The following is a 26,567-nucleotide window of genomic DNA, read 5'->3' on the forward strand; positions in this document are numbered from 1 at the left end:
TGTTCGATTTTTTTAAATGTTATTTTATTACAGCATATTCTAGTTCGCCTGTTCCAATAAAAGCAGAACCTGATTATTTAATAATTGACTCTCATTTAATACTCCTGGGTACAGTAATTTTGTTGTCTCTGTATGCTTGATTATTAATCCAAAACAGAAGTACTGATGGTTTATATTTCTGTAAGGTTAGAAGTTAGCCTGCAAAGCTGATGGATTATGATTTTATGGAGTAAAAGGGAAGTTAATGTCACAAAGGTTAAGATCTTTTTAACTTTTATAAAGTAAACAACCCTCATTTCTGACTTAGAAGTCTGCTTAGGCATTTCTTTCCTATTATAAATCTCAATTTCTTATACTCCCATATTGAATTTGTCTTTTCTGCTGATTATTATTTTATTAATGAGTTAAATAAAACTTTGTCAGATTCTTCTTATATTTATGGAAATAATGTTTTTAACAGCAGTTTTTCATCAGACTGTATCTCTGTTTAAGGCTTATTGTCCTGAAAAGCAGCGTTATAGCCAAATCGTACCCACGGTTTCCTTGGGTGGTTGGAAAAGGTAAGTCAACATGCTGATGTTAGCTAAATCCCATCATATTAAATCCAAACACTGGGTTTAGATTTGAAATATGTGTAATTTCTTGGGCTGCCATAACCAAGTATAACACACTGAGTGGCTTCCACAACAGAAATCACTGTCTCACAGTTCTGGAGGCTATAATCTGAGACCATGTGTTGGCAGGGCTGGTTCCTTCTGAGGGAGAGTCTGGGCCACACCTCTCCCCTGGCTGAGGGTGATTTGCTGGTATTCTTTCTTTGGCATGTAGATGCATTGTCCTGATGTCTGTGTTCGTCTTCATATGGCTTTCCCCTATGTGTGTATCTTTGTCCAAATTTTCACTTTTTATGAAGACACCAGTCATCTTGGATGAGGGTTCCATCCCAACAATCTCATTTTAACTTGATGGCTTCTGTAAAGACCCTGTCTTCAAATTCAGTCATATTTTGAGGTGTTGGGGTTAAAGACTTCCAAATATGAATTTTGGGAGGACACGACAATTACTTTTTCTCTACTTCCAAGGGTTACTTTCTCCCTCAAATGATATCTTCAAGAGAAGAATGTCATAAATTCCTGAGAGAATCTTAGGTAAGAAGTCTCACTTTGTTGAAAATGAGGATTATTGCCACGTTCTATACCAAGTCGATACCAGCATCATTTTATAGATGTGGTTATAATGAATTGTGCTTGAGAAATAAATCCTGACTGGTAGAAGAGTTTGCAAATTCTGAGAGGGAAGGTAGCAGATTTTTCAGTTTTCAAGCAAGTTTTTTTTTTTTTTGGTATTGCATTAACTTATATGACTATAATAAATAATTCCAATGGTATCTGGATCGAATGTCTATTTTCAATAACGTTGGTGAAGTTGAGGTGAGAGTTGTAATTTCTGGTTTTGCACTAAGAAGGTAGGTAAGTTATTCCTTAGGCCACCCACCATGGGATTATTCCCTGGCTAGAAGAATCTTCTGTCTGAATGACCCCTTTGAATGGCCTGACATTTGGTAGAAACTTGTAAAATGTTTATTGAATGAGTAGAAGTATTTGGGGGAACTTGAAAAAGTTGAGAGCAGTCAAATCTCATATGTTTATTCAGAGATTTACGTTATACCTAACTTCAGCTAGATGCTGTGGGAGTTTCTAATATGTGGAATAATAGTAATAGTGGTGACCATTTATTGGATTTGCTGTGTGCCAGGTATTCTGGGCATATTTAATTTTTTTAAAAAATGTTTTCTGTTATGCCCTGAATTTTACATAATTATTTTATTTTTTATATAAGAAAACTGAATCTAAGAGGTGAAATAACTTGTCCACATAGCTATTAATTGGTAAGGTCAGTTGTCTTAACCTCCATGCTCTGAAGCCTATCACACATAGCCTCTCTCTAATTGAAGCTTACATTCTTATTGTGAAGATAGAACATTATATATATATATGTGTGTGTGTGTGTGTGTGTGTGTGTGTGTTGTGTTGTTGATGGACCTTTATTTTGTTCATTTATTTATATGAGGTGCTGAGAATTGAACCCTGTGCCTTACAAGTGCTAGGCAAGTGCTCTACCACTGAACTACAACCCCAGCCCAAGATAGGACTTCCTTAACTAAGGCAATTAGAAAATTAGTGTATGAAACTAATTTCATAGTATGACTAGTTTGCTTTGTATCCATGTGTTGTCAGCATTTCACAGACTGTGACCCTGTGCAAACTGCAAGATATGCCCACCCTGGTGCTAAATGCCTGGATTCAGAGTCACTTGGAGCTCTTCCTGTGCATGTGAACTTGAACATGTAGCTTGCCCATTTCGTGATACTGTATTTAAAATTTACTATAAAAGAGGGATAATAAAGGTACCTATCTCATTCTGAGAGAGATACATAAATATATAACATGATTCAGTAATTGGCAAAGCGTGTTTCTCCTGGAATGCAAGCTTCACAAAGGCAGTGACTCCTATCTGTTTCATTCATTCATGTGTCTACACATCTAAAACAGTGCATTGAGTAAATACATGGTTGAATGGATGAATGTATTTCAGTATGTAAATTCCTAGGCTTAGTCACTTTAGTGGACACACTGAAGTAGTCAGAGGCTTGCATATTATGTGCAACAGTGGATCTCAGCCCAGGGAACATATGGAACCCAGGGCCTTGTGCATGCTAGGCAAGCACTCATCACTGATTTCTACTCCCTGTCCCATGGAAGGCTTTTAAATGGACTCATTGTCAAGCTTCACCATGGGCAAAGGTTCAATACCACTGTTGAAGAATGATTGTGAAGTTAAAATATCCAGAATAATGCAGGTATGTTACATTGAACCTTCAATATAAAAAAAAAATGGTTTTCTGAATGACTTAACACCCCAGACATGAATGGTGTGAATATACTTTGTATACAACCAGAGATATGAAAAATTGTGCTCTATGTATAATATGATTTGTAATGCATTTCACTGTCATACATAACAAATTAGAATTTAAAAAATTTTTAAAAACCTGAAAATAAAAATAGAAATCCAGTGGTAGATATTTTGTTATTTGTTTTGCTTTGATTGTCCTATCCATTACTAATATTTGTGGAATCAAAAATAAAATCTGAAATTTTCTTCCATTTAAAACTAAAGAATTTTTGAGAAGGAAAAAAAAAGAAAACTAAACATGACCTTTGTTTCAATAATAATTGAGTTCTTGAAAGTGTAAACATACATTAAAATCACCAAAAACTATTTTGAATGCATATGTGAAATGAAGTAGGATTTAGGCTCAAATAATTGCACATAGTTTGTTCCCCTTCATATACTTCTGGTGGAATATTTGGAATTCATGCAGGTTTGAGGACATTTTTTTTTTTTTGTTGGGTGGCCTATCCTCAGCATTGCAGGTAGCTTATCTATGGTAACCAGGAGGCATTATGGGCTGCTTTGAATACAAGCAGTTAGTGCCTAGACAGTGTGGGGAAACACCAACACACACAGTGCTGAAGGTGTCTCTTGAGGCACAATGGAATTGAACCAATGTAAGGAATAGCTCTCTGGACAGCTGGCTTTTTTTTTCTAGAACAAGAGGAGTTTTCTGGTATCTAAAAGGGGAAACTTTAGGAGATGTCCTGGCTAAGGGACCTCCTGATTCTCTGGTGCTTTTCTGCTCAGCAAGCAGGGTCCCCCTCCTATGCTCATGCCTAGGATCCACTTGGAGAGGGAGTTGGCAAGACACAGATGGTTGAATATGGGAGCCACATAAAGTTGGAGACAGAGTGGAACCAGGGCAAATTGAGAGAAATTTGTGAAATGGATGATTAGAAAGTATACTGGCTAAGAATTCATCCTTTTACTTGTTTTCCCATACATTTTTAAAAATTCTCTATATGTAGAGTATAAGCTGTGTGTTTCTTTTGATAAATACATTGTGTAAATGTTAACAGCATTATATGGTCTCTACAAAATCCTAGCAAAGGGGCTTCATGTCAATGTTTATCACCCAAAGCGGTTTTGATGTTGTCTGTGCTTAACACTGGATTCTACCTCATTTGCATTTATTTTTAAAGGCTGCTTTGAAGGGTTTCTGACCCTCTCAGCAAAGACTATAACTGAAATGTAAGGTTAGGGTATAATTCAAATCATCCTAAATCAAATTTGTGAGACCTTGATCTAATCAGTAGGCTGTTGCGCTTAGCTTCTTGGTCAAGTTCATTCATTCACTCAGAATGCATTTATTGAATATATGCTGTGTCTACCCTTGGGCCAGAATGAAATAAGATTAGTTGATGAATTGAACCCTGTCCTTTAGGAGTTTATAGTCTTATTGAACTAAATGAAGGAAATAATAGAATGCTGTTTAAAATGTATGATGGCTTTTATACTTTAAATATGTTAGAGGTCTTCCATGTCAGGTAATTGGCATTAACTGTGACTTTATGCTTTTGAAACTGCATTATAGAGTATTTTCTTTTCAGATCTATTTCATGGTTAACATCACAGTTCTTTTTGAAAGATGCTTTTGTGATTATAGTTATTCCTCACAAAAGGGTTGTTGTGAGATTAATAGAAAGAATCACTGGCATTTCATGGTTTTGCTTTCTATAGGTTTGGGAGGATTTTTAGCAGGAATAAGGAATGAGAAGTTGAAACCTCATTTTTTTTTATTGAAGCAAATTGTAGCATAAAACCACTGTTTTACCATCCCCCTCCAACCACCTACCGAGTGCCGTTATGCTCTTAAATGTCATCTCCCACAACCAAGATAAATTTAAATAGAAAAGTAACATACACTAATTTTATTTGAGGTCTGAGATATAATGAGGTTACTTTCTGATTTTGGAAGAAAAATAAGTATTCACGTATGAGTTTTTGGAAAGAAGGATTTCTCCCATGGTTATTTTTATTTAGAATGGAAATCTGTAAGCAGAAATTACTTCTATTCTGCTGCCTTATAGTAACTTCCTTTTTTCCCCTATTCTCTTTCTCTTATATTGTGTTTCTATGAGACCCATTTGCAAGTTATAGACTGGTAGTCACTTTGATGTTTCTTACTTATTTTTTCCTCCTAATTAATATTTATATGTGCAGTTGATATATAATTTTCTTCAATTAATTATATAAAAGCAACCTTAAATTTGCATCCACAATGAGGGATAAATGATCAACAAAAGACTACTTAACTGCATCTGTTCACAGGCTAGAAAATATTATGATTTGACTGCAACTTCTTTAAGGATTAAATGTTTATGTATCTCTTATAGTCACATTGTTCTTCTATAGCACATACATCTCTTGCATACTAATTAGATTATCTGCATTTTTTGCCCCTCCTGGCACTCCTAATTAGGAAGAGTAATAAGATTTTGGTTGTCAGAGTTTACAAGTTCTGATCAGTTAAATTCATTTGGTGTCTGACAGTAGAATTTTATTTTCACTCTTCCTCCTCTTCCTCTTCCTTCCTCCCCTTGCCCTGACCCTTTTTTTTCCTGATCACAGCTCTGGGGGTGGGGGGGGGCAGTTCATGAAAAAGTGAAGGATTAGTGTCTTCTTACTCACCTGCACTTCAGGAGTTCTTCAGGCATCTTAAGGACTATTTTTTTTTTTGTGTGTGTGTGTGTGTGTGTGAAACATTTAAGGTTAAGTTGTGTATATTGTTGAGGACCCGAAAATGGGACTTGTGGTTTCTGACTCCATAGAGATCTGATTTTCTTATAAATCCGAAACTGATTTTGTGGCGCAAAATCTCTCTAAACGGGAGACAATGCTAATAAAGAATGCCGAAGAAGTTCCTTCAGTTTGGTTGGAGGAAAATGATCGTGGGTGGAAGATCACAGATCGGAATCTTCCACTGTTCCTTTCTTATTACTTAACAATAAGGAAGATAAAGAATAGACTTTGGGTTGAAGGGTCAAAATTGATGTTCATTAGTAGCCTTGGTGAAAGTGAGGGACTGTCTTCATTCAAGGCCTCCATTTTTATAATGACCCTTGGGGGATTATCTACATTAAGTGCCTTGAGTGCTGCTGGCAAGTTTGATATGATCACTTCCAACCTCTGAAGACCTGTCCACCCTTCATAGAACCTCCTGGGGAGGAATAGCAAAGACTAAAAGGATTAAGGAGGGCTGGACCCTCGCTGAGCTCTGACACAGTTGACCATTGATCAATGGTTGCACAATTCTGAGCTCTTTACTGGATTCCACGCTCCTTTCCTGGGTTGTTAGGGCTGCTGTCCTTCTTGCTCATCTTCACAATTTCCAATTCTTGATGGGGTTTTCGGAGGCCAGTGAGCACGTTGAGAGATCACCTTTCTTTTAGGGTTCAACAAGACTTGTACCCTTTGTCGTTACACCTTCTCCTTTCTGGTGTAAATGTCTTTTCTTGGTGGCTCAGTCCTGATGGGATTCATTCTAGATCTATCTCCCTACCACTGATTTTCCTTCTCTCCACTCTGCTGTCTGTAGCCTTCTTTGTCTGTGGTGAGGTGGGTGAAGGGGTCTGAGGATCTGAGCTACAGTGTGTCAACTGGACACAAAGTCAGCAGAATAAAATTGCTGAGGTTTTTCTCTAGAGCTTCCCTTTGATGGGTCTGGTAGGTTATTGTTCTCCCAACTGCCCAAACATACTTGCTTCCATGGAACACGTTAGCACATGGAAGGGAACACCTTGGGAGCCTGTGTGAATGCAGATTCCTATGCCTCACCCTCAACCGGATAGACTCAGAGCTGCAGCATCCCAACACCCACTGGATTCTATTTCAGACGTTTCTCAGACCATACATAGGTACTTGTAGGGAGGAGAAGCCCTCCCTTCTAGGCATCTGATAATACTAACAGATTATGATTCTGTACTCATAACTTAAGCTCCTGATCTTTGTTGGACATTTTTGACAGGTTGTTCAAAAACTGAACTATTGTTCCCAACAACACCACAGTCTCCCTAGGTGATCTCTGCTTGCTTTCTTTTCTATGCCCTTCTTATTCTTTCCAGGACTTTCTCACTTCTGTTTCCTTAGCTGAGCAATGGTCATATTTACTTGGCTAAAACAGCTTCTCTTATTTCTTATCCTTGCAGGCCAAAGTTGGAGCCAACTGTCTCAGCCACCCTTGATTCATTCTTTCCTTTCTGAATTTAATTCTGTTATGTTCCACCTAACAAACCTAGGATCTAAGACTATGATTTGGCTTTTCTCTCTGTGGGCCTTGGTGAGGTGCTGATCTTTTAGCATGTGCACTTCCTTGGCATATGCAGAACAGTTTTCTCCCATTTAAAACCTCAGGCTCCTAAATCCTCTGCAAGGGCAAAGAAGGATGATTCTGAGAGAAGAGAATGGACTTTCAGCTGCCCTGAGCACCAAAAGGATTTCAACAGAAGGCCTCACGAGGCTGCTTTCTTCTTTGCTTTTAGATTCTGGCAACTTGAAAATTCTCCAAGCATTGCAACTGCCCAAACCCTGGATCGTTTTTGTAAATAGAGAGACCTCCATTTCTGTTCTCTATCCTCAACAGGGGCTTACATTTTACCTTCTGGTCTTAAAGCAATATTTCCCCAGAGGGCTGTCCTCAAGCTCCTTGTCTTTTGGGACCTGCCACCCTCTTCCTTTAGAGAGCTGTATTCCAACACATTTGTAAAGGGGTTTAGATGTAGAAAGCTACCTTGGGCATTGTATCTACCCATGGGAAATTTTGTACTCTGTACAAGATTCTGATACTGGTTTTCTTTTGTTTTCTTTTCTTCTTGCTGCAGGAAAGCAATCTCCCGGGCAGGCCTCCAGCATCTGGCTCCTGCACATCCTCTCAGCCTTCCCGTGGCAAATGGTCCAGCCAAGGAGCCCAGAGCAACTCTGGACTGGAGTGTAGGTGTCAGCTTTTTCACTTGAACCTAATTTCGGCTGCATGTTGTGTGTTGCTCATTCTCAGGATCCCTATAGCTACATGAAAGACGTGATGATTTCCAATATCGCTCACTGACTAATCTTAGGATGTCTAAGCCATAGCTCCATTTCTTCTTTATATGAAGTCAGATTGTGTTCAAGATTAAAATGACAACTTCACTAATCCCTTGAAGCACTTTGTAGCTCCGAGATAAAAGTTACCATGTGCACAGGCTCTACTGATTTCTGCCAGGTTGGTGAGGATGAGCAGAGCTTACCCTTGGCAACGTCATAGGATCTGAGATCGATTTCATGGAACTTCGTTTCCTAAGTCACGCTGGCTTTAGGGGATGCCTTCCTCTCTGGACAGATGAGAACCTCAGTTTACATTGTCCTTCTATTGGTGACACTCCCACCTCCAGACAGACCCACAAAACCTTTTCACTTAATTTGCAGTTGCAGACTAGAATTCTTAAGTCCAGTAGAACATACTTATGGAGAGTCTTCAATAGCTAAGTTCTTGGTGGATAACATCTCTTAACTGTGAACGAAAAGATTTTGTCCCTTCCCAGGGCCATCTAAGGAACAGCATCAGTTGTAGGAAGACCTCTCTAAAGTCCTGCCACCCTGTCTTGACGATGACCCTTGTTTAGCATTTTTAGTTGAGTTTGTGCACACAGGCTAATCTGTGCTCTTTTCCTCTCCTATGGAAGAGAGAGGTGGGGTAGGGAAAGGAGAGGAGTGTGTTTTTAAATTGAAATATATTTTTAGTTGATGAAAACATAAAAATTCATACATACCCATGTGATGTTTTGATGCATGTGTATGTTGTGTGATGTTTAAATCAGGGTAAACATGTCTACTTGAACATTTATTATTTATTTATGGTGAAAACATTTAAAATCATGTCTTCTAACTTTTTAAAATAGATGGTACATTATTATTTATGTTCCACCAACCATGAAATAGCCCACAAGAACTTCCTACTCCTGACTGTAACTTAGTACCCGTTGATCAACCTTCCCCATCCTCCTGCCCTCTAGCTCCCCAGGCATTGGGAAATACCATTCTACTCTCAATTTCTATGAGCTCAACTTTTTTTGTATTTCACATATGAGTGAGAACAAGCTGTACTTGTTTTTTTTTTTTCTGTGCCTGGCTTACTTCATTTAATATAAAGATCTCCAGTTCCATCCATGTTGTTGCAAATGACAAGATTTCATTCTTTTTAATGTTTGAATAGCACCCTGTGGTGTTCCTGCACCACATTTTCTTTATCCATCTGTCAGCTGATGGACACTTAGGTGGTTTCCATGTCTTGGCTGTTGGGAGTAGTGGTGCAGTGCACACAGGAGTGCAGATGTCTCTTTGACATACTGATTTCATTTCCTTTGGCTATATGCTCAGTAGCGGAATTGCTGGATCATATGGGTATTTCTATTTTTAATTTTTTGAGGAATGTCCATACTGTTTCCATTAATGGGTATCCTAATTTGCATTCCCATCAACGGTTTGCAAGGATTTCCTTTTCCCCACATCCTCTGCAGCACACACTATCTTTTGTCTTTTTCATAAGAGCCATTCTTACTGGGATGAGGTGATATCTCATTGTGGCATTGACTTATATTTCCCTAATGATCAGTGATATTTACATTTTCTCATATACCTATTGGCTATTTGTATGTCTTCATTTTAGAAAAATCATAAATGTCTATTTGGGTCTATTGCTCATTTAGAAAATTGATTTTTTTGGTTCTGCTATTGAATTTTTTAAATTGCTTTTATTTTTTAAACAGGTGACAGCAGAATGCATCACAATTCTTATTACACATAAAGAACACAATTTTTCATGTCTCTGTTTGTGTATAAAGTATGTTCACACCAATTCATGTCTTCAAAAGTGCACTTTGGATAATGATGTCCATCACATTCCACCTTCATTGATAACCCCCTGCCTCCTGCCTTCCCCTCCCGCCCCTCTGCCCTATCTAGAGTTTGTCAATTCCTCCCATGCTCCCCCTCCCTACCCTACTATGAGTCAGTCACCTTATATCAGAGAAAACATCTGCCATTTGTTTTTTTTGGGGACTGGCTAACTCCACTTAGCATTGTCTTCTCCAACTGCGTCCATTTACCTGCAAATGCCATGATTTTATTCTCTTTTATTGCTGAGTAATGTTCCATTGTGTATATATGCCACATTTTTAATCCATTCATCTACTGAAGAGCATTTAGATTGATTCCACAGTTTAGCTATTGTGAATTGTGCTGCTATAAACATTGATGTGGCTGTGTCCCTGTAGTATGCTGTTTTTAAGTCCTTTGGGTATAGACTGAGGAGAGAGCTAGCTGGATCAAATGGTGGTCCCATTCCAAGTTTTCCAAGGAATCTCCATACTGCTTTCCATATTGGCTGCATCAATTTGCAGTTCCAGCGGCAGTGTATGAGTTTGCCTTTTCCCCCACATTCTCACCAACACTTATTGTTGTTTGTCTTCATAATAGCTGCCATTCTGATTGGGGTGAAATTGTATCTTAGAGTAGTTTTGATTTGCATTTCTCTAATTGCTAGAGATGATGAACATTTTTTCATATATTTGTTGATTTATTGAATATCCTCTTGTGAGTGCTATTGAGTTTTTGACTTCTTTATATATTCTGGATATTAATTTCTGGTCAGAGATGTGGATTGCAGATACTTTCTCCATTGTGTAGGCTGCTCCTTCACTGTGTTTATTGTTTCCTTAGCTGTGCAGAAGGTGTTTTTTTTTTTTTCAATGTAATTCCATTTATCTACTTTTGCTGTTTCTTGTGCGACTGAGGTTTTCTCCAGAAAATCATTGCCCACTCCAATGTCATGAAGCATTTTCCCTGTGCTTTCTTCTAGTAGTTTCAGGTCTCATATTTAAGTTTTTAATCCACTTTGATTTGATTTTTGTACCCAGTGAGAGATAGGAATCTAGTTTCACTCTTCTATAGGTGGTGTTCAATTTTCCAAGCAACATTGATTAAAAAGACTGTCATTTCTGTGATATGGGCTCTTGGTACCTTTGTTGAAAATCAGTGGATATAGATGTATTTTAAAGAATTTATGTCATGATTTAATCTCCTTCATATTATAATACCTTTTTCTCCCCCAACACACATTTATTAACATTCTTCCTTTACATTCTGAACACATATCTATGTAGCTGCTGCCGACATTTCTGAAGTATCCAGCAAAAGACTAAATATAATTGAAATGTAACTTTTTCCTTGATGGAGATTTATTATATTGGAGCTTCCCTTTACTGTAAAACAGTTATGATACAGTGTAGAATATAGTTGTACCACAATAGATTACACAGTGTATATAGTAGAGTATATTTATTCATGATATGGGATAGTGTATATTTACACCAGTGTTTGCATAACTAAAAATAATTAAATGTGTACACAAACCTATTTGTAAAATTATAGGGGGGTGTGCATGGTCCAGTGGTGAGAGTGTTATCAATGATGTAACACAAAAAGTTAGTTTAATATTCTTGATGTTTCAAACAGTCTCCTGATCTAAAGCAGCAGGTCCTTATTTGAAATATGAAATTCTAATGAGGGATAGCTTAAATCATTTGGCCAGGGACATTCACTTAAAGTGTTCCTCGTCCTCTGCATGACATTAGTCACATCACTCAATTTTGCTTAGCCTCTACAACATTTGTACATGGGATAATTGTGGCCCCTCCTCCAGAGAGACTTCTTGGGTATTGTTAGGATCAAGCAAGGCAACAAGTGTGAAAAATTCTTCTTCTTTTTTTTTTTTGTTACCCATAGCATTCTGCAGTTTTATTTATTCAAAAATTATTCATGTATTCATATATCAACCATTTCCGAACACATGCCTAGGACATGTGTGTGTTCCTTGAGATTGTACAGTGAAGAAACAGTTTCTACCTTCAAGGAGCTTAGAATCCAGGGGATAGACAATAAATCAACAGCTAGAACACGGGGGTGGGGTGGGGGGAGTAGGACCAAGACAGAGGGGTTCAGAGTGGGTCACTGGCGTGTTAGAAAGGACTCTTCATCCCCACTGGTGTTGGAAATAGTCATCAGCAAAGGCTTTTAATAAGTGTCCTGCTTGTGCCAGCTTTTGGCTAGAAAGCATTATTTTCTGATTCCTGTGGAGAGGTATGTACACCAATATTCATCACAGTGATATTTTTGGCAGGTGGTGGGAGGCTGTAATGCAGAACAGGAGAAGAACAAATAAGAACTAAGGCTGGTTTGTGTATAGTGGTCTTTTGTTCCTCCCTTTCCTTCCCTCTTTGATTGTGGACACCATATCATGGCAGTCTGTTGAAATTATGGCATGAGAAAGAGGCAGGTTATTAAAAATATTTCGGTGACTCCCTCTTTTTTTATTTTTATTTTTATTGCCAAGACTTAAGATTACTTGCTTTACATTTTTTTGGCTCTTCATACCAAACGTACTTTTCAGCAATTTCATTTATATCACCTTAGTTTGCTCTTCTGTTCCAAGAACCAAATCAGGAAATACTTTGTTCTGGTTAAAGTGTAAGAAGACTCATTGGGCTTAACTGCTGCCTTCGCCTACCCCCTTGTTTAATTCCTGGTGGAAAATCAGGGTGACAACTAGCTCATCCCCCACCATCAGCCCACACTTCTGGACTACTTGCATTAAAATGATTAATCCTTACTTACTCAGTACTACTGTTTATTGAGGAATGATTAGCCCTGGAGCCTCTTAGGAGTCTCCAAAATAAGAAAGAGGATGGAAAGAATGAACAGGGCTGAGGTGTAGCACAGGGGTAGAGCATTTGCCCAGCACGTGCAAGGCCCTGGGTTTAATTTCCAGTACCAGACACACACACACGCACACACACAAACAAAGGAACTCCAATTACTGAATTAAGTAATTGGATGAGATACCAGGCCCAATAGTGTTCAGCAATGCTTGGAGGGCTTTGATCACAACCACAGAACAGAGGAGGCAGGGCTGAGAATTCCCTGTTCCTTCCTGCCTCCTCCTTGAGTATTGAAATTCTCTTTGCTCTATAACCCTTTGGCTCAGGGGGATGGATGGGTGTCATCTCAAAGGCCTTGAGTATGTGACCTTCTGGCTATGCCACATCTGCTTGCCTCACTTTACCAGTGAAGGAAGAGATATAGAATCTATTCATGGTGTATCTTAAATTGAAAGGCAGGCAAGGTCAACCTGGGATTAGGATCTTAGTCACTGAGTTTCTATGTTTGAGTAAAGAGCTCTGTTCTGACCCTAGCATGTATGCCAAAGCCCTCTGAAGAGACACGGCTCTTTACCTGCTATCCTTCTACAGAAGTGTTGAGAACTGATCTGCTCATGGGGCTCCTGAGACAGAGGTGAACACTGATTAGTGAGCCCAGACTGTAGGTACCGTATAGCTTGGCCAGGAGGATACTATTGTCTGAGTCAGTTTTTAGGCTTTTGATGAATGAACTTAACAATGTCCTTTAAGTATTCTGTTTTTACACTTTTGTTTCCCTCTTTAGTGGTAAATAGTCTCTTTCATAATTTTAGTTTTTTCCTAGACGTGCAATACCTACTCTCCTTCTGCAGTTTACTCAAATAGTTTATTATGATCTCTAGGATTCCCTACCTTAGTACATAGTCCCATTTCCTTGATAACCCTTTTGTAGTATTTTCCTTGTAGCCCTTCCTAGGCTCCCCACCCCACATCTGTCAGGGGAAAACCCTTAATGATGACGCACAGAGTACCAAGTCAGTCTTCAGTATGGTTCCTGAGTGTGCTAAGGACAACAGGGGACCCTAGCTCAGTCCAACGTGGAGATGGCTATTTGCTATGGGCATTTCCTCTCTTGTTTTTTCCCAAGACATGCTCATCTTTTAATGAGCCAGTTCTGTGTATCTCATTTATTGTTTGCTTTGATTGTTCACAATGCCTATATGCACAGGGCATTGTCTGAAAAACTTACAACCAAGTTAGTGTTTCCTGTTTGCCTTGGTGCTCTCAGTTAGGTTCAAGGCTGTGTGAAAGGACAGGCAGTCTCTTCTGCTTGTGTCCTCTTCTCAGGAAGAGCATAGCACTCTAGCCTAGGAGCTGCTACATAGTTACTGGCATTGGGGGATGAATTGAAGACAGCTTTTCTGCTCAAGCAGCTGGAAAGAGACATATCACTGGTAATTGACAGGCACTCAGATAATCTCTAGTTACTGAAAGGCTTGGTAAACACTTACTTGCAAAACAAATGGATGTGTGCTATTTTAATGCTAAGTAACTCTTTTTAAAATTTCTTCCTATTACAGTACATTGTGTTAGACCGCTAGGCACACATGGTCATTTGATCTTCCCACTGCTCCTAATAGTTTCCTCCCTTCACCTTCCCAGAGACAATGACAACTGACAGGGGCTGTTCCCCCGACTTCGACATCGTAAGATACATGCCAGCCAAGCTGGAGTTGGAGGAAATAAGCTAAATTACTAGAAAGGGAGGAAGTAATGCTCAAAAAGGAAAAATATTCTCATCTCCTGGGCTGGATTCCAAGTTCCCAGTTTAGTGAGTTAGCCCATTTAGAAGTGTGTCTGTTCTGCAGATAATGGTGTCTTCTCTTAAATGTCATATGCCTTTCCTGAAATGGAGATTTAATTTGCACTTAGAAATATCTTCTGTTTTTAGAGTGTAGCAGAGAGCACAGGCATTGGGTCTCCCTACTGTCCCCACTGTTTTATAATTTTGGTTTTGCCCATCACACTGCCTATAACAACCCTCAGGATTGTGTGTGTGTTGGTGGGGCGGGGTGGGGGTGAGGGACCAGTTCTTTCTCAAAGGGCGTGTTGGCTTTGAACCCAATATCCTTGATTTCAGTTTATTTTTTCTCCTTCACTGGAACACATCCTCTCATCCATCCCAAGTGCTGCAGAAACCAGATCCCCAATCCAGACCACCTCTTCTCCTTTCCTTTAGTTGAAGATGCTAAGGAAAGAAGCACTTTGTCCCAAGCAGCACAGTTGAGATCTGCCTCACAGTTTGGTTCCAGGACAGTATCAGGGAACCTGACTTCATGTGGGATTGGTTTAAACTGGGTTATGAAACTAGGTCATTTTATCTTTAGAAACCTTGAATGAAAATCCAGGAGGAGGCAGGGGTTTGTGTGTGTGTGTGCCCGTGCATGTGTGGTCTGTGCGCACACATTCTCATTCTAGTCCTATCCTGTGGAGTCCTGGAAAACCTGTCTGTCAGGTTTTGGTGTCACCATCCATAGCCCCACTCAACCCACTTCTTGCCCTTTCCCATCCCTGTTTCAAAAGACAAGTCAGACCACAAGGTCATTCGATTCCTGAGTAGGACAGGCAGAGCAACTCACTGTGAATCAGTGAAGACCCTGCCCTTTGTTAGCCACATTAATGGTGGGATGGATCTACTGTGATTCATAGACTCCCACTAGTCCTTTATTCCCTCAAATTGGAAAAATTTTTAATTAAATCATATTGGCTTTTGGGAGAAATCACAGAATCCTATAGCTTTACAGTTCTGCGAGAAGTGTCTGGGTCTTATTTTCTGCCACGTGGCTAGAGATTATTTAACACTGTCTATAGAAATAGATGTGGACAATAAATTAATGATAAACTTTCTAGGAAACCATGTTAAAAAAGTGGAGAGAAACAAGGAAAATTAATTTTAATACTATATTTTGTTTAACTAAATATATTCCAAATATTATCATTTCAGCATGTAAATCAATATAAAAATATTAGTGAGATGTTTTACATTCTTTTTCACATTGTCTTCAGACTCTGCTGTGAATTTCACACTGACAAAATACCCCAATTAGTGCTAACCACATTTCTAGTGATCAGTGGCCATATGCCAATTGTACAGAATAATCCAAACCAAGACAGTTTGCTACCTATTTTTATTCTGAAGATTTTCATGGGGAGATCATTCATCTAGTTTTCCTTTTTGCTTTTCTATGGATATTTATATAGGTCACATTAATAATTCTTATTGCTTCAAAATATTTTTACAATTAACAAAGATTTCAAAACGTTTATAAATATCTTCTTTTTGGTAGATTATTTGCTTCTGACATGAATGTATTTTTATATGTTATTCAATCTCTAATACTGTTCACCTTTATCTTTATATCTCTAAGCATTACTAAGATTTCAATAAAACTTGTACAAGGAATCTGTACCTATTAATCTATATTTGTATTTAAGTGTGTTTCTACTCCTAGGTAAATAGATCTGTTGTTGTAAATCCATTTATGTAAATACATAAAATCTATCTATATAAATTTACTTAAATAAATATATGACTTGTCTTAACACTCACAAGTCCAGAAGAAATGTTATCTTCATTTAAAAATGGGAGAGCTGGGTGTGTTGGAATACCTCTGTAATCCCAGTGGCCTGGGAGGCTGAGACAGGAGAATCACCAGTTCAAAGCCAGCCTCAGCAACTGTGAGGTGCTAAGCAACTCAGTGAGACCCTGTCTCTAAATAAAATATAAAATAGGGCCAGGGATGTGGCTCAGTGGTCAAGTACCCCTGAGTTCAATCCCTGGTACAAAAAAAGAGGGGGGCAGTTGTTTTTCCTGTCTCATACAGATGGGCAGTTTGGGGGTTGTATATTATTTAAGATGGCATTTCAAGGTGGATGTGTAGAGAAGAAGCAAGAAAGATGTTCCTAGGTGGAGGAACACAAATACAATCAATAAAAATGTGGCACAGAAAACAAAAAACAAAAAAAGATAAAGAAACAAAAATTTGGTATGTTTAAAAAAGAATAATATGGGAAAAATTTAAAAAATTATGAAGGTAAATAAGAGAGGCATAAGAGAGGTTAAACATATTGGTTGGCAACACTAGTGGGAAGTCTAGCATGCCAGATTGCATTTATATTTCATTTTATAAATCTTACATAATTATAGCTGCATTTTATGGGAATTTAGTGCCTGCCAATGTAAAATAAATCAGAGCAGATATTAGAATGAGAGTTCAGAGAAGCAACCAGGACTTGAGAGATTTGACTTCCTGTCTAGTGTATAGTAAGTAACCTGGGGGCAGATGCAGATAATGGATGGAAATCTAGACAAAAATAATATTAAGGAGAAGAGGTCTGTATTGGTTGGGGATAAATGAAAGACAAATTAGTAATGGCCCAATACAACAGAGGTTTGTTTCTCTGGGGTAGACCTGGACTCTTCCAGGTGGTTGGGTGAGGAGTCAGCCCTTTCTCAGATACTTATTCAGGGATACATACTGATGAGTGCTCTGACATCTCAGCAGGAGGCTTCCAAAATCACACCAGGGGCTGAATTCCCAATGAACCTCTGTGGCAAAAGAGCATGGAGGAGTGCTCATAGGGGGATTTAATGGACCAAGCCTGGAACTTCTGCCCATGTTTCATCAGTTAGAACTTGGTTACATGGCCGCACCTAACTGTAAGGGAGGCTTGGGAATAAGATCTACCTAAATGTTCAGAAAGAAGAGAAAAATCATCTCGATGAATGGCATCCTTGGCTCCAAAAACCAGAGAAGGGCACTTGTGTAATACAGCCCAGGCTAGATACCTTTAGGCACACTCAGGAGTCCCGAAGGTCATCCTTACTTCTGACTTTAGCTGCAAGTTTGTGAAGCCCCAAGACCACACTTAGTTTGGCGAGTTCTCCAGACAGATGCATATAACTCAGTGAAAGCTGGTATACCCACAATTCTGGCATACTACACTCCTTTACCAGTGGAGTTGTGGACGGCTAGCTTACTTCTGCCAGCAACCATATGTAATGATATGTGTGGCATATTGCCAACTAGGGAAGCTCATCTGAGTTTTAGTATCCAGAGTTTCAATTGGGATTTGTCATGTAGACATAGTTGACTGCCATGTGATTGATCTTAACCTCTAGTTTCTCAGGAGGTCAAGCTGACTCTATATGGTGAGTGTGCCCAGGTAAATAGATACTTTTAATCTAGTAGAATATTTCAGGTGCTTAGAGAATACTTTATTGGTGCTGAGCACAAAGACCAGGGTTTTTAGGTAAGTTTTCTTCTTGAATTTGATTGAGCATTACATAGAGAGACATGCAAGGAAAGGACAGGATATAGGAAAACATAGTGTAGCTAAAAGTACTCTTCATCTTTTCCTTGCATGCCTCTTCTTAAGGACTCTGCTTCTTTTCCTGACGTTAAGAGACTGCCATATCCCTATTAGGCATCCATAGTTATGTATTAGTCCAAACTAAGATAGATAAAAAAATAATTATTTTCTATTGCTCCTTAGAGTAAGATATAATAAAAATGTACATTCAGTTCTTTATTCATTGATTTTTATTCTTTCATCTCTTCACTTTTTCAAATTTATTAAACATCTACTCTTTGCCACACACTAAGTTACTTTTTGGACATTCAGTAGTCTAATGGATCTTAGACTCTAGTATAAAAGGAAATATAAATCAAATAATCATGCCAACGTATAAATAATTTCCAGCTTTGATAAATGATGGGAGAGAAACATGGTTTTCTGACAAACAGCTTGACTTAGGTTTTGGGGTCGGTGAGAACTTTTTTGAAGTAGTGACAGTTGATGTGATGACCAAACTATGAATAGAAATTAACCACATAAAGTCAGAATGGAGAGAGATAATAAATTTGGATAAAGAAATAGGATATACAGTGAACCATCTTTGCTATGGAAACATTTGAACAGAACCCTCAATTAAGTGAGGAAAACACAATACTGGTGTCAAGTGTAAGCCGTTTTAGATAAGGGGACAAAAAAACACATCTGAGGGAGAGCTTCTTTGCTCTTCTTGAGAAGTAGCAAGGGGACAGAGTGATGACGTGCTGACCACTGAGAGGAATTATGGCACAAGACCAGGGAGACAGGAAACAAGATGGCAGAGGGATGGGAAAAGAAGAGAGGCACCCAAGGACTGTGTAAGGAAAGGCTTAGAGTCTTCCAAGAGCCTGGGTAGCTAAGGAAGAATTGTGAATGGATCATTGACTTGGTCAGATTAACATTTTAAGATAATTACTTTGCTTGCTCTTTGGAAAAGACTCAGGCTTCAAAATAGAGTAGAGACACTAGTTGGAATGGAGGGATATTTCAACGTTCCAAGCCAGAACTGGTGGTACTATTAGATGTGTTGAGAAGTGATGGGGCTTTCATGTACATTTTGAAACTAATTAATCAGATTAGCTGATAGAAGACGTGAGAGAGATGTCTAGAATGACTCCAGTTTTTAGCCTATGCAATAAGAATGGAAATGACATTTACTGAAAATTCAGGGAGAGGATTCGAGTTAGAGCTGATGGATGGAAGAAATCAAGAGTTTTTGAGAATGTAAAAATTTGAAATGCATATTACATCTTTGAGTGGAGATGCTGAGAGGGCAGTTTAAAAAAAAATTTTTTTGTTAACGAGCCTGAAGTTCAAATAAGAGGTTCTAACTGAATGAATAATTGAGGAGGCAATAATTATTTTATGGGATCTAAAGTCATATTGGTAAGATGGGAAATAACCTAAGGACTAACCACAATTGGAGGAGAGCTGTGGTACACTCCAATATCATATTTAGAGTTTGCCAATATAGGAAAGATCCAACAAAGGAGACCAGAAAGGAGAGAGCATTGAGGTCCAAGAAAAACAAAGAGAGTAGAGTAAAGTGTCTTTAGAAGAAAGAGTGATCATCTGGGTCAAAAGATGTTGAGTAAGGTGGAAACGAGAGAGTTGGTTCCACCTTTGATGTCACTCGTGATCTAGAAAATAGTGATTATGATAGAATGTGAAGGAAATTCCTGATGGAATTCAAGAAATAATGGAGTGGAAAGGAAGTTGAGAATAAAAACTCTTTTTTTGAAATTTTCTAATAAAGGGGAGCAACCAGTAGAAGTAGGTGTGTGGGTCAAGAAATCAAACTGCTGACAGATTCATTTCTTTCAGTCCTTATTTCTGTGTAGAGCTTTGATCCTAATATCAATCAGTTTCCAATTTTACTTTTATTTGCTTGACTCTATGTCACATAGTTTCCGTAGGACTATTCTTCTTCTTTGTACTTCTCGGTGATAATAATATCCTATTTCATGTATAATATTCTACTTCATCCTACTTTTTGTAACCATTTTTCTTTGTTGGTGTTTGTAATATTTACAACTTTTCAATTTTCAGATGGTAGAAATAAACGTTCTAAGTTACATAGTTTTTCTTCCATTATAAATTTTTTTTAGAACACATTCCCCAGAATAGTATAGTAGTTTAAGTACATGGATGTTTTGTTTTACTCTACTGTTTCCTTAAAGAATTATGCAAGTTTGTTTCCTTCTTTATTATCCTCAGGATCTGTATTATTAGCTCTGAGCCTACTTACAGTGTACTTAGGGTTCCATGCCTCCTTCCTTAAAATCTGACTGGGCTCCCTCATACTGTGATTCTCTTTCTCTCTCACAAATGATTGTATAAGACTGAGACGTATCAAATGCAATAGATTTCACTCAGACAAATTCTATAACCTATTATCCAAAAAAACTTAAAAGATGTAGAGTGGGGTCTGTTGGATGAGTGGGTCTCGGACTCTGCAGCACATTAGAATCACCTCAGGAATTTTGAATAGTCCTGATGCCCAGGTTTTACTACAGATCCATCAAAGTGAACTGGACTGCTACCCAAGTGTTTTTAAAAACTCACCAGATTACAATATATAGCCAAGTTTGAGAATCAGCATGCTAGAACTATTGTGGCAGGGTACAGCAAAACTTTGCCATCTCGACACACCCTTTCTCTTTCAAGGGTGTCTCTTTTAAATCAGGTTCTCACTCAAGAGTGAGGCTGGCTAATCCCAGCAGTCTGTTGCTATGCCCCCTTCTCAGGTAGGATTGACCAGCATACCTCGGAAGGCTTGCAGGGGTATACACTGCGGAAGGGTGCACACAGCCTGTGGCCCGCGATCCAGCCCACTAGACTAGTGAGTTAGTGGGGTACTTGTGAGCTTCAGACTCTCGGGGTCCTGCCAGGGCTTGTCTGCCTTACTGGCTCTTCCAAGACTCAACACTTGGTCTCCCTAGATTGATATTATCAATTTTTTTTAATCTTTACTGTAGCATTCTGTGCTTCACTTTCTGAAATAGTTGGCAGGGTTTTTGTTATATGTCTTTCTGTAGTATTTGCTGCTATTATGGTGTGTTTAGTTTCAATTTTCTTTGGTAGATTTGCCTCTATGAATTACTGCACTATCCCAGTGCCTAGTACCATTGGTAAGGAATAAATATTTGCTGAATGAATTAAATAATAATAAAATGGAAAGGGATTATTTTATGTAATGAGTTTTAAGTTAAAGTTGGATAAATTGGATGATGAGACTATTATTGAGTGTGAGGATAGATTTCTTTAGAATATCTTGCAAAGAAGTGTCTTTGTATTTTATTTTCTAATATTGTCATCATCTGTATGTAGCTGAAAACTTTCAGAGTCCAACCTTATGGCTATACTTTTATTTCTTTTGTTATTGTCCCACAAGACAAAGTGACTTGACTTCTGTGAACAAATTGAGCATGATTTGTCATAAACATCACAACAAGAGAAGGAAGCTTTGGGAAAGTGGCTGCCCTTTGATGTAGTGGGTGATGATCCTCATTGTTGTTGCTTTTATTTTAGGATTGGTTTTGGGGGACATGAGCCCATATCTGGCCTATCCCCACCTCAGGGTTTCCCTTAACCCTTGACAACTATACACCTGGTCACATTTTCCTACACTTTCATGTCTCACTTCACTGTTCTAGGACTTACTTACTTTCCTGGGATCATGAAGCTCCTAGATCATAGGACAGAAATATGGCATTTGGTTATTCTGGCCTGAAAATATTTGTGACTATAAGCCCTGCAATGAAAATATATTTAAACATGAAGAAATGTATTCATTTTAAAAGATGGGTGACTCTTACTATTTTTTAACCCAGAAAACATTTGCTCTATATTTCTGCTTCTCTGGGCTAAGTTTTGGGATTCAGAGGACTATAGTGTGGACTCTTCTGGACTGAGTTATAATAAGGGTGGCTCATACATAAGATAGGTTTCTAAGTTGCTTGGTTATTCTACAAAACTCCATATTGAAACCATCCTTCTCAGGATGGTGTAACAAAATGCTGTGGACTTGGCACCTTAAACAATAGGCTTTCCTTTCTCAGTCCTGGAAGCTAAGAAGTTCAAGGTCAAGGTGCTGGCAGATTTGGTTCCTGGTGAGGAACTCCTTCCTGGCTTGTAAACAGCCACTTTCTTTCTGTGGGCTCATGTGACTTTTCCTTGACCCGTGCACATGCAGAAAGGAAGACAGGAATATTTTTCTTGTGCTCCCTTTGCATAAGGACACAGATCCTGTCATGGTTCCTTTGCCCTCATGACTTCAATATTTCCCAAATGTTGTACTTTCTAATACCATCAAATTGGGGTTTAGCATCCACCACAGAAAAATAACTGTAAGTTCATCTATTTTTAATGAATAAAGTAAAATAAGAAATTTTCCTATAAGACCTGCCATCTTAGTCTTGTTTCTTTGTGATTAATCTAATGCAATGCTTTCCCTAACATATTGGAACTCTTTTTTAACCAAATAAAGAGTTAATATACAAATTCATCCTTTCCAATGTAATGTGTTATAAGAAATATGGATTTCTGTTCATGGTACTTTAAAAGACAAGTGTTTACACTTCTCTCTCCAATTAAACCCTGCATATTTGGGGACAGTAGGGCTGTTGCTTATTATATCATACATCAGAGGGTGAGCCCTGCTCACTCTCAGAAGTTTGTGACTATTTTTAGAAGCAATAAAATTATTCAGTTTGAAAAATTTAGAATTAATTGGATGGAAGGCCTTACTGAATTAGTAAAATATTTGAGTCAGTAGAAATTTACTAATGCTTTGAGTACCAGGGACTTAAACTAAGTTTTAAGAAAACTCTGCCCTGAGAAGTATAATTTACCCACTGCTTATACAAATGTTTTTTGAAACAGTCTCAAAGTACTTTAATACCACTATTGTCCTTCTAACTCACTAAGTTAAGGCAAATTTTAATAGAGTTTTGATCTCAATTGTCATGAAATTTGCAGCATTGTGCCTGGATAAGTAAGGCTTAACATGATACTATTTAGGGATTTTTTTTCTCATTTATGTTGAATATTTTTTTTAAAAACGACCACATATTTGAATAAATCAACTTGAGACCTTGTGTCTATTTTGGTCATAGCTCAAAGAAAGTTTTCCAACACCTTTTCCATTTCTAGACTTTCAGTAGTATCCATTCTAGGAGTATTTTAAGTGGTCCCAGGAGAAGTGGGACCTACACTCCTTGGGCTAACTTTTCTGTATCCAAATAGAAGTTTAAAACTCTCTCTTGTCTCTGAAGAGAAAACTGAAGCCGCTGGGTCTTTTCCTTGCAGGAGAACGCCGTGAACGGGGAGCACCTCTGGCTGGAGACCAATGCCTCAGGTGACCTCTGCTACCTGGGAGAAGAGAACTGCCAAGTCCGATTTGCAGTGAGTGTGTTCTAGGCTCCTGCTCTGTCCCCGGGGAGGACCTCTGGGTCTGAGGGCAGAGGGGGTCTGGTGCCTGGATTTCCCAGGAGAGTCCTTGTGAGGTAGAAAACTTTCTGGAGGTTTTCAAGGTTTACAGAGCATTTATGAAGTGAACATAGCTTGCAGGTTGTCAGTTTTTGTGGCTCCAGGGTTTGACTATACAGGCGAGACCTTGGTGTGACAATGGTGCTTAAGGATGACACCCAGGGTAGGTTTGTGTGGGTGTTGTGGCTGGGGAGAGGGTGCATGTGACAGAGGGAGGGTTGCTTGTGTGTGGAGGAAGGGGGTAATCTCTTCCATGTGGGGTCCAGCATTCCTGGTGGGAGAAGAAGAAGTGGGGTGCAAGCATCTGTGCTGAAGAGCGGTGTAGGCTTAGCAACTTATCCCCACTGTTCTGAACAATATCAGTATCCAGGTCAATCAGAGCATTTTTTTTGATTATTAAAATTTATTTTGTGTCCCTATTGAGAACAGTCTGTTTAAGTTTAAAATTCTCTTTAGGTTCTGTGAGAAAAGCCCATGGGCCATGCATACAGTACTTTATGAAGAAACTAAAACTTTAATGTTGGGAAAGTGAAGTTAAAATTTTTGCCTTGTTTAAAATTATTGGTCTAAAAAGAAAGTGATGGGAAACTTCGAATAGTAAAGAAAGAAAGAAAGAAAAGAGGTGTTCTTTCATATCTGATAATTTACATAGTACTTAAATTTTTTTGTAATACTTGTTAACGTATGAAAGATTTGGAACAAAATGTAGGGCATTGAAATTTCAAGCATGTATGTGTCTGTTAATAACTAATGAGGAAAAATTGAGGTTTTATCAAAGTTGATAGAAGATACTTTTATCAGGCTGCCTAGAATGGCCAAGTCCCAGAACCAAGACTTTTACATCACTTTAGCAGCTTTGACCCCTGGAAGAGGTTTTACTTGGAAAAAAATTTGAGGTTGGGGTGGGGGGAAGATCAGGTTTTTCTTGAGTGAATTTGGGAATAGCAAAAGGTCAAGGAGGAGCCCAGATGAACAGGGTCTGAGTCGGAAGTCAGGAAACATGGATTTAAATCTCAGCATTAACACTCACTGTGTGACATGAGAATTCATGACCTTTGGTTCTTGGCTACCTTCCAGATAGAAAAAGAGTGTAGGATTAAATTATTTTACATTTTGCTTCTAACTCAGATCTGTAATTAATCGTTTGCATTTCTCTTCTAATCTGGTTGTAAATTCAATTGATTTAAATATCAGCATTTCAACTTTATGCATATGTATTTTTAATTAAAGTATAATTGCATGGAATTTGATTAAATTAACAAAATCCATGAGAAGCTCAGCTGTTTGGACTAAACTGCTATAAATAATGAATCAACATTAGGGTCTCAGTTAATTTCATAAACACTGGTCTTGGGATATCAATAATACAAAATAGAAAAAAAGGAAAGCCACTCTTGCTTCACATGGAATTTATACTGATCCTGCTGTCAACCAATGGACTAATTTGTTCCAGACTCTGCCTTATCTCCAAATGGCTCCCTTTTTGGTCCTTTTCTGATATTCACTTTGGGGCAGATACATGTCGCCTCCATTGACAAATACATGAATAATCATACACATCCTCCTTCTACCTTGTATCAGTAAATAGCACTGCTAGCCACTAATTGGTTATTATTTGGTCACTGTTACCTCTAGGCCAGAGGAAATACCAAAGAGGATAAAGGGAACTGTAGGCTGGAGTATCAGGTAACCCAGTTGTGAGAATCCCCAGTACTGGGACCTCTTGACTCAGTTTACAAAGTGTCTAGAAGATAAAGAGTTTTCCTCCTTGTAATGTTGATTCACCAAAGGAATAAGTCAGTGAGGAAGGGGAGCACCCCACTGTTCCTGAAGACTCAGCCTCTTTACCTAGAAGTGCTGTTTTGAGGATTTGGTAAAGCATTGCCTAGGAGGGGCTCACTTTCCACAGGGACGGGCAGAACCGATTAAAAGAAGAAAACCAGAAAGGACAGGAACAGGTGATTCATAGAAAAACTGCCAATTGCCAATCCATACCTTAAAATCAAAACAAAGCCACCCAAGTTAGAACAACTCGGAAGAGCCAACCTCATGTGCCTCTTCAGTTAGCAAAGATTTTCCAAGTGATGGCACTTTCTGCTGGTGGCCTTAGGCTGAAATGGGGTCTTGTGATCAGCCCACAGGAGTGTAGATGGATGCACTTCACAAAATTGGTAGTGTGTGGTAAAGGCTTTAAAAACCTTTCAGCTCTCTCCCCCACCTCATACCTTGTGAGGTATGTGCCAGCTTTGAGATCACGTTTTGGGAGAGACATTGACAAGCAGCAAAGAACCCAGATGAGAGTGTCCAAGTTGGTTCAGGGTGTGGGACCTTGTGGTAAAGAAAAGCTGAAGAACCTGGGTTTTGGCTGAGTATTAAGGAGGGAGGGTAGAGAGAGGTCTTCCAGGATATTTAGAGCCGCTGTGAAGACTTGAGTTTGGTTTTAGGGAGATGGAACAGGTTGTCAGCCTAGAGTCCACTGACTGACAGTGGATCCACACTCTGTGGTGCACAGACATCACCTGGGAAAAGCCTGTGAACCATGTACATTACTGTTTCCCGCCTTGCTCCAAATGCCGATTTAGTTACGCCTAGAGTTGGACTTGAAAGTCTGGGATTTTAACAAGCATCTCAAATATTCTGGGGCAGATGGTCCACAAAGTTAACTTCAAGAAATACTGTAGTATAAGTATGTTAACAAACAGAAACCGTCCTGCTGTCCAGATGGTCCAGCTGGAGAAATGGTCTCAAAGGATGTGTCCATGGATAAGCTGAATGACCATCTTCCAAGGATGCTGGAAAGGGAAAATGAGCACCTGCTGTGGACAAGGGTCGGACAAGGGGAAGCCCCCAGTTTAAATGTCCTGTTAGCAACTTTCTTAGATTTTGTAAAAGAACCCTGCATCCTTACACTGTGTATTACATTCTCATTTCTTTTAGCGCACCACTTTTGAAGAATGGCCACCTGTTAGGGTTGGGATCAAATTACCATAACCAGGAACCAGATTCTGCCTGCAGGCTTCTAAACAAAGTTCAGGCATCCTGCTTGGGGGGGGG

The 26,567-nt window shown here is 38.8% G+C and overlaps 1 protein-coding gene across 13 annotated transcripts in view; it reads left to right on the forward strand.

Moving 5' to 3' along the window:
- The window catches only part of Dgki (diacylglycerol kinase iota), a 340,467-nt gene that overhangs the window by 47,056 nt on the left and 266,844 nt on the right, over positions 1-26,567 (forward strand). For 12 of the 13 annotated variants that reach the window (XM_048786882.1, XM_048786881.1, XM_048786888.1 and 9 more), the window contains exons 2-3: positions 7,779-7,887; positions 23,334-23,429. In XM_048786882.1, coding sequence (XP_048642839.1) covers positions 7,779-7,887; positions 23,334-23,429 — 205 coding nt within the window. The remainder of the gene's footprint in view (positions 1-7,778; positions 7,888-23,333; positions 23,430-26,567) is intronic. The other variant, XM_048786884.1, reaches the window with a different exon arrangement.

Source organism: Marmota marmota, unplaced genomic scaffold, assembly GCF_001458135.2.
Source record: "Marmota marmota marmota unplaced genomic scaffold, marMar, whole genome shotgun sequence".
NCBI lineage: Eukaryota > Metazoa > Chordata > Mammalia > Rodentia > Sciuridae > Marmota > Marmota marmota.